The sequence below is a fragment of the Salvelinus sp. IW2-2015 genome, linkage group LG4q.2 (assembly GCF_002910315.2).
Source record: "Salvelinus sp. IW2-2015 linkage group LG4q.2, ASM291031v2, whole genome shotgun sequence".
Taxonomy (NCBI): domain Eukaryota; kingdom Metazoa; phylum Chordata; class Actinopteri; order Salmoniformes; family Salmonidae; genus Salvelinus; species Salvelinus sp. IW2-2015.
In genome coordinates this window covers 1,033,256-1,047,481 of record NC_036843.1, presented here as the reverse complement: position 1 = coordinate 1,047,481, position 14,226 = coordinate 1,033,256, and the positions used below count along the sequence as shown (strand labels likewise).

Here is a 14,226-nt window from a genome sequence, read left to right as displayed (position 1 = left end):
GGGGATGCACTATCATCACATATCTCTCCAGGGGATGCACTATCATCACATATCTCTCCAGGGGGATGCACTATCATCACATATCTCTCCAGGGGGATGCGCTATCATCACATATCTCTCCAGGGGGATGCACTATCATCACATATCTCTCCAGGGGGATGCACTATCATCACATATCTCTCCAGGGGGATGCACTATCATCACATATCTTCTCCAGAGGGATGCACTATCATCACATATCTCTCCAGGGGGATGCACTATCATCACATATCTCTCCAGGGGGATGCACTATCATCACATATTTCTCCAGGGGGATGCACTATCATCACATATCTCTCCAGGGGGATGCACTATCATCACATATCTCTCCAGGGGGATGCACTATCATCAAGACAATGTTGACAAAGAATAAGAAAAAGGCATGTACGTAGAATGTTTGAGTAAATCCTAACGGTTGTCCCCTGGTTCTGAAATGCACAGCCCTGATTGAAGACCTAGATGAGATCTGAGATGAGAAGATGGATGACAAATATAACAGGAGCCACGTTATTAGCTCCGACGTAACAGAGTATAGCTAGCCACATAGATAGCAGGCAGAGCAACACAGTACAATATGAAATCAATGGTCGCTTCGAACACTCATTGAGAGTGACTTCATGTTCAGGAGATCTTAAGTATTCCAGTTTTTTTTTCAGCAGAGAATAACATATCTAAGGAGTCATGGAATGTTTCATATGACGTATGCTCCATTTCAATTTTACAGTTCAAGTTTATGTGAGAAGTTCCTCGTGTCATTTGTGTCGTGCATCTTGTCTTCTATGTAGAATCTCATGTGATATCCATAGCTGAAGTACATTCCATATAGGCCTGATTTTATGTGTGTTCTGTGTATTAAACTGTGATTAACGAACTGCAGCTCGTCAGTTTGGGTTGTTGATCGTCTCATGTGTATATCATATTCTTTGTGTATTTTATGTTTTCAAGTGTTCCAAAATATATGAGCGTGCAACCTCTGCATATTTGTGGTACTTGTACAGTGCCTTCAATAAGTATTCTCTATACTTATTCCACATTTTATTGTGTTACAGCCTTAATTCAAATTGTATTAAATATAATTTTTTTTATGATCCATCTACACAAAATACCCCATAATGATAAAGTGATTTAAATAAAAACAGAAATATCAATTTTACGTTAGTATTCACACCCCTGTGTCCCACAGTTGACAGTGCACGTCAGAGCAGAAACTATACCATGAAGTCCAAGAAACTGTCCGTAGATCTCTGAGAGAGAATTGTGATGAGGCATATATCTGGGGAAGGATATTAAACAATTTCTAGAGTGTTGGAAGTTTCCAAGAACACCGTGGTCTCCATCATTGGGAAATTGAAAAAATATGAAACTGCCCAGACTCTGCCTAGCGCTGGCCGTCCGACCAAACCGGGTGAGAAGGACCTTGGTCAGAGTTGACCAAGAATCTAATGACCATTCTGACAGAACTACGGAGTTCCTTGGCCGAGATGGGAGAGCCTAGCAAAAGGACAACAGTTTCTACAGCACTTCACCAATCTGGGTTTTATTGGAGACTGGCCAGACAGAAGCCACTCCTGAGAAAAAGGCACATGTCAGCACGCCTGGAGTTTACAGAAAGGCACGTGAAAGACTGAGAGCATAATATACAGGCAAATCCAAAAGATTCTTTGATCTGCTGAGACAAAAATGTAACTATTTGGCTTGAATGCAAAGCACTATGTCTGGAGAAAGGCACAGCTCATCACCCATCTAACACCATCCCTAACTTGAAGCATGGTGGTGGCAGCATCATGCTATGTGGATGCTTTTCAGACACAGGGACTGGGAGACTGGTAAGGATTGAGAGAACAATGAATGGCGCCAAATACAGACAAATCCTTGATGAGAACCTGCTTCAGAGTGAAAACGACCTTAGACTGGTGGTGAAGATGTACGTTCCAACAGGACAATGACCCCAAGCATACAATCAAAGCAATGCTGGAATGGCTACAGAACATGAATGTGAAAATCCTTGAGTGGCCCAGACTTGAATCCAACTGAAAATCTGTGGAAAGATCTGTGAAGTTTGCTGTTCACCATCACTCCCCATCTAACTTAACAGAGCTTGAGAAAATCTTTGAGCAAGAATGGGAGAAAATCCCCAAATCCAGATGTGCAAAGCTGATAAAGACATAACCAAGACGACTCAAAGCTATAAACACCGCCAAAGGTGCTTCTACAAAGTATTGACTCAGGGTTGTGATAATTCTGTATTTCATTTTCACCAATTTTGTAAAAATGTCTACAAATATGTTTTCACTAATGTGTAATTGTCATTATGGGYTATTGTGTGTAGATGAGGGGGAGATGATTATAATTTTTTTAATCCATTTTGAATWCAGGCTGTAACACAACAAAATGTGGAATAAGTCCAGGGGTGTGAATACTTTCTGAAGYCACWGTAGTTAGTAGTTCACCATGTAGTAGTTCACCATGAGCCACATATATTCATTTACCCACCACAAACAACACTGTAGCAGGGACTTAAACGTCACCAAACAGAAACCTGTTAGACCAGTGTTTCCCAACTCCGCTCCCTGAGAACCCCCAACAGCACTCATTTTTGTTGTAGCCTCTGACAAACTCACCTGATTCAACTCATTGAGGGCTTGATGATTCATTTCCAAGTTGAATCAGGTGTTCTTGTCCGGGGGCTACAATAAAAATGTGTGCTGTTGGGGGTACTGGAGGACTGGAGTTGGACCATAGAGAATAGACAGCAGACATTTTGATCGTTTCTAATGTGATTAATTGTACAGTATTTATTTTACATTACTTCATTCTTTTCATGATATTAAGGCCTTTATAAGTATAAACATTTTGTAATATACTTCAACACATTACTATAGCACGAAATATTGATCAGCCCAATAGATTGATCTTTTCATGATATACTGTTGAAACCATTGTGAATCAGGTCATATTTATTTCTGTAAATCAAGTGTAATTTGGAGTAGTTACTTATAGGATAACTAATGTTGTGCCCACCTCTCTCTCTCTCTCTACTCTTCTTTCTCTGTGTCGATCTTTACTAGTCTTCCTKTCAGCAACAAATATAGCGTAGATTTCTTTTTTTCTTCATACTTACATGTTGATTACTTACCAGGAAATATGAATAATGCGAAAACAAAGACCGACCATGTCACTGCGCGTGTGGCTCCGCTGACCGCTCTTTCTCCTATACAGACCTGTGTGATATGGGAGAGGAGAGGAGGGAGGGACTGTCTCAGCTGAGCGCCATGCTCCAGCTCTACATCCAACAGGAAGTCCCCAACATCACGCAGGAACTACCCGCCGTGGACCCCCTCAGCCTGCTGGCCAAGGTAGATCACTGCAGCTGTGTGTGTGTGTGGCTTGCGTGCGTGCGTGCATGCGAGACAGACAGACAGAACGATGTGTTGTCCCAATGATGTGAAACAAGATGGAGTAGTGAAGAGGCAGGGCCCACACTATAGTACCCAGGCTCTCTCACTGCAGCCTGTTTCTCTGCTCTGTTGGTGGGCTGGTCATACCTTCACATATGTCTAAAAGATTCCCAGCAGGCCTGATGTGTAAATGGTGTGTGTTTGTAGACAGTAAAAGTGTGTTGTTCCTGGTATTCCTGATGATCTCAWTGTGTTTCTCAGCATGAAACCGGACCTCTCTCCTCCCAGGTCTTCAACCTGCAGCTGCTCTCCACTCATGTACTTCTCTAGGCTGTTTCTGTCTRTTAATCAGGTGTGTGTGTGTGTGTGTGTGTCGCATGAGTATACGTTTGTGTGTGAGATGAACTGTTATAAAAAGCAACAGCTGTTTTACATTATATGGCTAGCTAGCCTTCTGGGCCCATCTCTGTCTTATAAACCATCTCACACCAGGACCTGGTTCTGATAACCATCACTGTTCAAATAGCAAACATACACGCGTGTGTGTGTGTGTGTGTGTGTGTGTGCGTCACTCGTGTGTCAGAGAGAGACAGATGCTCTCTAAAGTGAATCGTTCTGTGGAACTCCACATCTACATAATGCAAATCAGTCCAATTTTAGTCCAGAGTTCCTGGACAGAGAAGGTGAGTTAAGGGGAGAGCAGAAGGAAGGGGGTGGACAGGGATGGACGGACGGACAATGAGACGGATGAACTGACAGACAGGCAGACAAAAATTGCTGAATGACATATTTAATATCAGACAGGATTCACACTGCCCCTGGGGTAACACGCGCACACACACATAGCTAGTCCCTTGGAAAAAAGGGCTCTCTTAGAGATGAATGGGATGTTTCACTTTAATAAAAAAATGGTGTCATGCGAATTGAGGCTGTTCTGAGAGCAAAAGGGGGTTACAAACACACTATTAGGAAGGTGTTCCTTATTAGAAACATCTAGAACTGGGTCAAAACCCCTTTTGCCTCCAGAACAGCCTGAATTATTTGGGGCATGGAAACATTGCTCAATTGGTATCAAGGACCCTAACGAGTAACAGGAAACCAAAATTTGCTTACACCAAATCCTGATTCTGCCATCAGCATGACCCAACTGGAACCGGGATTCATCGGACCAGGCAATGTTTTTCCACTCCTCAATTGTCCAGTGTTGTTGATTGCGTGCCCACTGGAGCTGCTGCTTTTTGTTTTTAGCTGATAGGAGTGGAACCCGGTGTGGTCGTTTGCTGCAATAGCCCATCCGTGGGCACGAGTCGTGTGTTCCGAGATGCCGTTCTGCACATCACTGTTTTTACTGCGTCGTTATTTGCCTGTTTGTGGCCTGCCTGTTAGCTTGCACAATTCTTGCACAATTCTCCTTTTTACCTCTCATCAACGAGCTGTTTTCGCCAACAGGAATGCTGCTGACTGGATGTTTTTTGTTTGTCGCACCATTCTTGGTAAACCATATATACTGTCGTGCGGGAAAAGCCTAGGAGACCTGCCGTTTCTGAGATACTGGAACCGGCGCGCCTGTCACCGACTATCATACCACGCTTAAAGCCGCTTAGGTCACTCATTTAGCCAATTCTATCGTTCAATCGAACAGTAACTGAATGCCTCGATGCCTGTCAGCCTGCTTTAACCATTTTCATGAACGGGGTGGTGTACCTAATAAACAGTCCACTAAGTGTATGATAAAACTAGTAATATTCTAACACAGTAATTTGATTAATAAAATGTTAAATCAGTCGTCTTCCTCAAATGGTCCGGAGAATGAAGGAAATGATGGCGCACTCTTTGCGAGAGGGAGGGAATCTGATTTGTTTGGTCCTCAACTCAAGGCTCAGACTCTTCATTTTAGGATAAAGTGGAGTTTGCCTGCCCCAGAGCAGGTTACGTTCGAAGGATTTGTTGCCATAGAAATGTACCTGGTGTCGTGACTTTACATTCATTAATTATTTAATCCACTAACGATGTTTAATTGTTATCCAATTTAAATTAATCATGTAACACTTAACTCATTAGGATTTGGGGCACCACGGAAGAGGTTGTTTTAAAGAGTCACCATCTCCTAAATTAAACTCTATAAGGTATATCTATTACATCAATAAACAGTCATCTTATAAATCTTATCATATCCTCATTTTGACAGTCATAGCCACATGCATCTGCAAAACCACAGGCTTGCTCATGATTCAGTACTACACCAATTGGTTTAATTATTTATTTACTAGCTAACTAAATAATAACACAGAATTAACATACACCCTTTACATGAGACAAAGGTCCCTAGCGGACTGACACTATATGGCATTTTACCCAACGACATGGGGAGAGAGAAAGGGACACTTATCGTGGATACATTCTGTAACTATTTTCACAATCATATAGTTTGCACACGAACCGCCGCCCGTTCAAAATAAGAAATCATGAATGTATTTACGTGTGGGTGCTCTTGTCCGTTGTGTAGTCCTGAACATAACTACATAGTTCACTCTTCCATTCGCTCCTGAAGCTGCTTATTTGAAGATAAGCCAGATGGTTCCAGTGCGGTGATGAGAGTAGTGTACTACGGTGATTTGAGACTCGTAGTAGGATGGGATGGTTTGAAGAGTTTGAAATATTTGACTCAGGACAGCTAATCAGCTGTACCAGTGATTGTCTGAGAGGGGAGTTTTACGCCTCTTCCTCCTCATGTTGATAGTCAGGATTTAGACCACTTCAGACGTGGGCTGCAGCTCCCCATCTTTCCTGATCTAAAGAAAGGTGAGTTTATTTCTTCACCTCGTGTTGAGGTTCAAAGTTCCAACCATTTCAGACATGTAGCTATCGCTCCACGCTTTTCTGGTCTAATGTTAATTTCGTTACCAAGGCTTTTTATGCACACTGGCCAAAGGGGACGTCTCCTTCCGTCTGACACGTTTTCTGACCTGAAAGGATATGATTAGAAGTTCTCTTATGACTTCTAAAATCACATTAATATCATAACAAAAATACTTCATCATTGTTCATATCCTATGCACAACGTATTGGATGGAAACTTGACAGGTAAAGGGGGTATCCTTTTCAATTTAGTATTTTGTCCATACAGTTTTTTAATGACATCACAAAATTAAAAACAATGTGACATCAGTTTTCTATAACTCCCCACTGACCATTCCCCACATTCTTTATGTTAGAATTATTGTTCCATTATCTACTTTTTGGACATTATAGTTTTGGGTGAGCAAAAGTCTGGAGACAAGACATTCCTTTAGGCAATACTGGAGGGTAGAGCGAGAGTCCTCTCCTGCTTAATTACGACCGGGTGAGGAGGTGTCAAAATCCACACACCAGTTCTCTCCTCCCCTCTGCGGGTGAGAGAAGGTCTGGTTACTGTCAGCCATTGCCAAGCTCATCTGACCCAATGTGATCCTCACAGGACAGCCATGACACTGGCTAAAAGGTGATCCACTTTTGTGTCAACAGTTATTCCGAGTTGAACTCAGAATTTACCAAAGCTAGCTCATCAAACTCCTCTATCCCGCGTCGTAGTACACCCCTCTGATTTGTAAAGAGTATGTTTTTGTACACAGTTAAAGTGTGTTGTTCCTGGTATTCCTGATGATCTCGTTGTGTTTCTCAGCATGAAACCGGAACTCACTCCTCACAGYTCTTCAACCTGCAGCTGCTCTCCACTCATGTACTTCTTTAGTCAGACCTAGCTGTGTGTGTGTGAGGTATCTGTTTTTTGTTGTTGTGAGAGAGCGTGTTTAAATGAATGTCTTGTTTAAATTGTTTATTTACAGTTGCGTGATTTGTTAGAATTTTGTGTGTTATGCCAGACTAGAATTGGAACCAGAGAGGGGGTTAGTTAAGGTGATGGTCTTGTCAGGGACGCACAAACAACTGTTGTGTGAATGTACATTTGTGTGTTTATTAGGTTGTGTGTGAGATGAACTGTTATAAAAAGCAACAGCTGTTTTACATTATATGGCTAGCTAGCCTTCTGGGCCCATCTCTGTCTTTATAAACCATCTCACACCAAGACCCGGTTCTGATTACCATCACTGTTCAAATAGCAAACATACACGTGTGTGTCTGAGTGACTCGTGTCAGAGAGAGACAAAGACACTCTCTACAGTGAGTCCTTCTGTGGAACTCCGCATCCTATAGTACATAATGCAAAAGGGAGAGCGGTACAGACCGACAGGCGGACAGAACTGGTCTGAGTAGTCTGAGGCAACATGGAAGGAAGGTAGAATCTCCATTACAAATGAGTGAGTGGGCTGTTTCTCCACTTAGTGAAGTCTCTTCCCCGAACGAATAGTTCAATATCAGACAGGATTCACACTGGCCCTGGGATAACACATGCACACTCTCTGGGATAACACATGCACACTCTGGGATAACACATGCACACTCTCTGGGATAACACATGCACACTCTCTGGGATAACACATGCACACTCTCTGGGATAACACATGCACACTCTTCTGGGATAACCATGCACACTCTCTGATAAACACATGCACACTCTCTGGTAACACATGCACACTCTCTGGGATAACACATGCACACTCTCTGGGATAACACATGCACACTCTCTGGGATAACACATGCACACTCTCTGGGATAAGTGGGTGTTTTGTGTGTGTTTTCACTGTTATTGTATTTATTTATTCGTTATTAAGTCAAAATTATCGTCAGCCTTGACTGGTGTGGAGGAGAAATTCCCAATTAGTGTGGAATAGAAGAAGTGTCTGTGGAGATGAGAAAACGGGAAAATCCTGATTTTTAAACAGGAATGATCCGATGGGACCCCTGTAACATTCCGACGAAGGAAAAGAGCGATGGAGAGAGCGAGATGGACAGAGGAGTATCGACTCGTTTAATTAAAGTTGCGGAGCGTGGGTTGGTTGATTATTACCCTGGAGAAAGAGAGATTGTATGTGTGAGAGAGTTATTGAAACAGAATACTCCTCATGCATTCATGAGCACAGATAGAATATATTATTCTGTAAGGTTCTGTTACTGTTGGAATCTTTCAGCTCTTGTTTGACTTGCTTGGTTTCTTTTAGTTTCTGAAGAATAATCTGAGTAAATTACCCTATGCAATGGGGTGCTGACTGGACGAACATACAGCTCAGAGTTATTTTGGTTTTGGTCAATAACTGATATCTCATACTTGGCGAGGGTGAACGAGAGATGGATGGAGAGAGAGATGAAGCGGCAGACAGAAAATGGCAGGTCTGTATCCATCTACCCCGGGAGAAAAAGAGAGCTGGAGAGTCGGGGAGAGAGACCACCCACTCAGACGTGTGTGTGTGTGTGTGTGTGTGTGTGTGTGTGTGTGTGTGTGTGTGTGTGTGTGCGTGTGCGTGTGCGCGCGCGCGCGGTGTCTGGCCTTTTGCACTTTGCCCTTTGAACATACGTGTGACATATGTTGGCATCAGGTCTGAGACACTCCTCCTCATCACTCACTCCCTTTCACTTTTCCCTCCTTTCATCTCTCCCTTCCCCCAGGCTGAATATTGCCTTTGGTCATTCAGTAACAATATTGTGTGTGGCTGCCTGAGGGAGGGCCAGTGCAGACACACTCATAATTACCCTTGAGGTCATTGAGGTCAATGGCCATACGGCAGACCACCAAAATCATATACTATAGACACAGCACACACAGTATTCCTGATAATCCCATTATGGGAACATGGAGTTGACAGTGGGAGAGAACCACAGCACCTGGGAATGATGGCTGTTGGATGGAATACTACACTGTTTCAGCTCCATGGAATTACCACATTCTTATAGTTTATTATGGTATGTCCAGTATTCCGTGGCAGTGTTTCTTAACTTTTTTTTATACCAGGGACTGCCATGGTCTTTTCTGGGCAATGAACAGGCAAGCTATGGCCCTTCCTCCTTGGGTTTATATTAAATCTAACACTATAGATCTAATTAAATGAGTGTCAGGCTTCTGACCATCTGAGGGACCGCTCAGCATTATCCTAGGGACCAGTAGTGGCCCCCGGACCGCAGGTTGAGCAACACTGCTCCCTGGCCTCCCTGTCATTTGATCCCAGGTGCTAGGTAGCACCTCGGTATAGGGAGGTAAACTTCACCTGATAGTAGCTGAATGTAACGTGAATGCAATACACTATCATATTATTATGTAGTTGTAGCCAATGCAAGGCGTATGTCCATGATAATGAACTGATATTAAATCCTCTCAATGAAGAGACACTGAACACGTTCAGAGAGCTGAGGGCAGTAGGTAGTAGCTTGCACATACACACACACACACATCGGGACCAAGGCGATGTGCATTGTTCCACAGTGACTTCCTGTGGGAGAGGAAATTATACACCTCGGCTGTCCCATCAACCTCTCCTTCTCGCCCCACTGACCTAGCGCACACACACACACACACACACACACACACACACACACACACTGTAGCATCAAATTGTATTGGTCACATACACGTGATTAGCAGATGTTATTGCGGGTTTAGCCAAATGCTTGTGCTTCTAGCTCCGACAGTACACTAATATCTAACAAATTACACAACACATACCCAATACCCACAAATCTATGTAGGAATGAATTAAGACTATATACATATATGGCTGAGCAATGTCAGAGCGGAACGGACTAAGATACATTAGAATACAGTATATACATATGAGATGAGTAATGCAAGATATGTAAACATTATTAAGTGACTAAGATACTGTAGAAGTATAGAATACAGTATATATATATGAGATTAGTAATACCAGATGTAAGCATTATTTAAGTGATGAGTGTTCCATTCCTTAAAGTGGCCAGTGATTTTTAGTCTATGCCTATAGGCTGCAGCCTCTAATGTGCTAGTGATGGCTGTTTAACAGTCTGATGGCCTTGAGATAGAAGCTCTTTTTCAGTCTCTCGGTCCCAGCTTTGATGCACCTGTACTGACCTCGCCTTCTGGATGATAGCGGGGTGAACAGGCAATGGCTTGGGTGGTTGATGTCCTTGATGATCTTTTTGGCCTTCCTGTGACTTTGGGTGCTGTAGATGTCCAGGGGGGCGGGTAGTTTGCACCACCCTCTGGAGAGCCCTGCGGTTGCGGGCGGTGCAGTTGCCATACCAGGCGGTGATACAGCCCGACAGGATGCTTTCAATTGTGCATCTGTAAAAATGTATGAGGGTTTTAGGTGACAAGCCACATTTCTTTAGCCTCCTGAGGTTGAAGAGGCATGGCATCAGTGTTACGGTGACCTTGTACTAGTAACCTATATCTCTGTGGTTTCAGCACCAGACATATGCAACACACTATACTTTCACATAGCTTTATACTGTACCTGTATGTATTGTAATGCAACCTGTCATTCTCTATGCCACTAACAGGGGGCACTGTGTTCTCAGGTATGAGCCCACTCTCTTGTTTTAACTCTCTCTTCTCTCTTTTTCTCTCTCTCTCCCCATTTGTCTCTTTTTCTCTCTCTCCTGCTGGAATGGGTAGAGTAGATGAATAATGCATYGGTGGATGGGGCAAGAGGGAAGGAGGGCTAAGAAAACATGTTTTAAAGATATGATTAGGTACCATGTTTTTGGAATGTTCCGTGTATAGGCACTTTATATGAGCTGAAYGTGTGTGTGTGTGTGTGTGGGTGGTAGAAGGCTCTGGTAAAAGGCTAGTGGGTTTTAGCTGTAAAATGCCCCATTAAGATTCTACTCAGTTGCAGAGAGCCTTATTTGGTGTGTTTGTGTGTGTGAGCACTAGTTAATCATTCTTTGTCTTAATAATACTACCTTCCCTTACCTATGTACTACTGCCCATGAAATTAAGCCTCATCATTGTAATGTTCAGTGCCTTGCAAAAGTATTCATCCCCCTTGGCGTTTTTCCTATTTTGTTGCATTACAACCTGTCATTTAAATAGATTTTTTGGGGGGGATTTCATGTAATGGACATACACCAAATAGTCCAAATTGGTGAAGTGAAAAAAACAAACAAAAAACGTTGTTTATAAAAATACGGAAAAGTGGTYCGTGCATATGTATTCACCCCCTTTGCTATAAAGCCCCTAAATAAGATKTGGTGCAACCACATACCTTCAGAAGTCACATAATTAGTTTGATTGCACACAGGTGGACTTTATTTAAGTGTCACATGATCTGTCACACGATCTCAGTATATATACACCTGTTCTGAAAGGCCCCAGAGTCTGCAACACCACTAAGCAAGGGGCACCACAAAGCAAGCGGAACCATGAAGACCAAGGAGCTCTCCAAACAGGTCAGGGACAAAGTTGTGGAGAAGTACAAATCAGGGTTGGGTTATACAAAAATATCCAAAACTTTGAACATCCCACGGAGCACCATTAAATCCATTATTAAAAAATTGAAAGATTATGGCACCACAACAAACCTGCCAAGAGAGGGCCACCCACCAAAACTCACGGACCAGCCAAGGAGAACAAAGTTAACCCTGAAGGAGCTGCATCAAGGAAATGTCTGGCGCAAACCCAACACCTCTCATCACCCCGAGAACACCATCCCCACAGTGAAGCATGGTGGTGGCAGCATCATGCAGTGGGGATGTTTTTCATCGGCAGGGACTGGGAAACTTTTCAGAATTGAAGGAATAATGGATGGCGCTAAATACAGGGAAATTCTTGAGGGAAACCTGTTTCAGTCTTCCAGAGATTTGAGACTGGGATGGAGGTTCACCTTCCAGCAGGACAATGACCCTAAGCATACTGCTAAAGCAACACTCGAGTGGTTTAAGGGGAAACATTAAAACATCTTGGAATGGCCCAGTCAAAGCCCAGACCTCAGTCCAATTGAGAATCTGTGGTATAACTTAAGATTGCAGTACACCAGCGGAACCCATCCAACTTGAAGGAGATGGAGTAGTTTTGACTTGAAGAACTGCAAAAATCCCAGTGGCTAGATGTGCCAAGCTTATAGAGACATACTCCAAGAGACTTGCAGCTGTAGTTGCTGCAAAAGGTGGCTCTACAAAGTATTGACTTTGGAGGGGTGAATAGTTCTGCATGCTGACGTTGGCCAGTCTGCGTGGCTGTATTTTAGTAGGCCCATATTGGTGGTGTAGAGAATTCTTTGTTTTGTGCTTTTTTAGCCAATTTCCTGGAATTCTACAAATTTCTCTCCCATGGCAGCTGAGAGATTTATTAGCAAGTTTGCTAAGGTTATTAACTGAATTCTACACAAAATTTTACCATGGAGCCAAGAGAACTGTTGCAGTTTTAATGCCATTCCTGCTGAATTCTATCAGCATTTTTCTCATGGATAATGGTGTTCTTTTGCTCAAAACATAATAACAAATCAAAATCTGCTAAATTCAATATTTTTGGGACTGTCTAGTTTTTTTATTTTGATTGTTAGTTTCTCAACATTTAGGCAGTTTGAAAAAGCTAGCCTTAGCTTTCCTAACGAATTTGCAATCCTGTTAGCACAATTCCAGAAAGTTTTTCTGGGCACATCTGTAAGTCGCATGGAGAATAAAAGCCACCTCCTCCCAGCTGCCCACCGCACTGAGGCTAAGAAACACTGTCACCACGATAAACCTACCGATAATCGATAACTAAAATTTTCTACGGTGGTCATGTTTCCACCTGGCTATTCCCCAAACCCGGCCAACAACCTCTGCACCCCCGAGAAACTTGTCCAAGCCCCCCCCCCCCCCCCCAGCTTGCTTTCATCCAATCCCCCGCTTCTCCTTCATCCAAATCCAAAAAGCTGATGTTCTGAAAGAGCTGCAAAATCTGGATCCCTACAAATCAGCTGGGCAAGACAATCTGGACCCTCTCMTTCTAAAATTATCTGCCGAAATTGTTGCAACCCCTATTARTAGCCTGTTCAACCTTTCTTTCGTATCGTCTGAGATCCCCAAAGATTGGAAAGCTGCCGCGGTCATCCCCCTCTTCAAAGGGGGAGATACTCTAGACCCAAACTGTTACAGACCTATATCCATCCTGCCCTGCCTTTCTAAAATCTTAGAAAGCCACGTTAACAAACAGATCACCAACCATTTCGAATCCCACCGTACCTTCTCCACTATGCAATCTGGTTTCCGAGCTGGTCATGGGTGCACCTCAGCCACGCTCAAGGTCCTAAACGATATCATAACCTCCATCAACAAAAGACAATACTGTGCATCGACCTGGCCAAGGCTTTCGACTCTGTCAATCACCACATTCTTATTGGCAGACTCAATAGCTTTGGTTTCTCAAATGACTGCCTCGCCTGGTTCACCAACTACTTCTCAGATCAAGTTCAGTGTGTCAAATCGGAGGGCCTGTTGTCCGGACCTCTGGCAGTCTCTATGTGGGTGCCACAGGGTTCAATTCTCGGGCCGACTCTTTTCTCTCTATATGTCAATGATGTCGCTCTTGCTGCTGGTGATTCTCTGATCKACCTCTACGCAGACGACACCATTCTGTATACTTCTGGCCCTTCTTTGAACACCTTGTTAACTAACCTCCAGACAAGCTTCAATGCCATACAACTCTCCTTCTGTGGCCTCCAACTGCTTTTAAATGTAGTAAAACTAAATGCATGCTTTTCATCCGACTGCTGCCCGCACCTGCCCGCCCGTTCAGCATCACTGCTCTGGATGGTTCTGACTAAGAATATGTGGACAATTACAAATACCTAGGTGTCTGGTTAGACTGTAAACTCTCCTTCCAGACTCACATTAAGCATCTCCAATCCAAAATTAAATTTAGAATCGGCTTCCTATTTCGCAACAAAGCCTAATTCAC

General features: G+C 43.2%; 1 protein-coding gene across 1 annotated transcript in view; it reads left to right on the top strand.

The window, feature by feature from the left end:
• smyd3 (SET and MYND domain containing 3) overlaps positions 1-14,226 on the top strand; it is a 223,733-nt gene that overhangs the window by 24,751 nt on the left and 184,756 nt on the right. Inside the window, 1 exon segment of the mRNA XM_023986345.2 lies at positions 3,259-3,395. Within this exon segment, the coding sequence (XP_023842113.1) occupies positions 3,259-3,395 (137 nt within the window).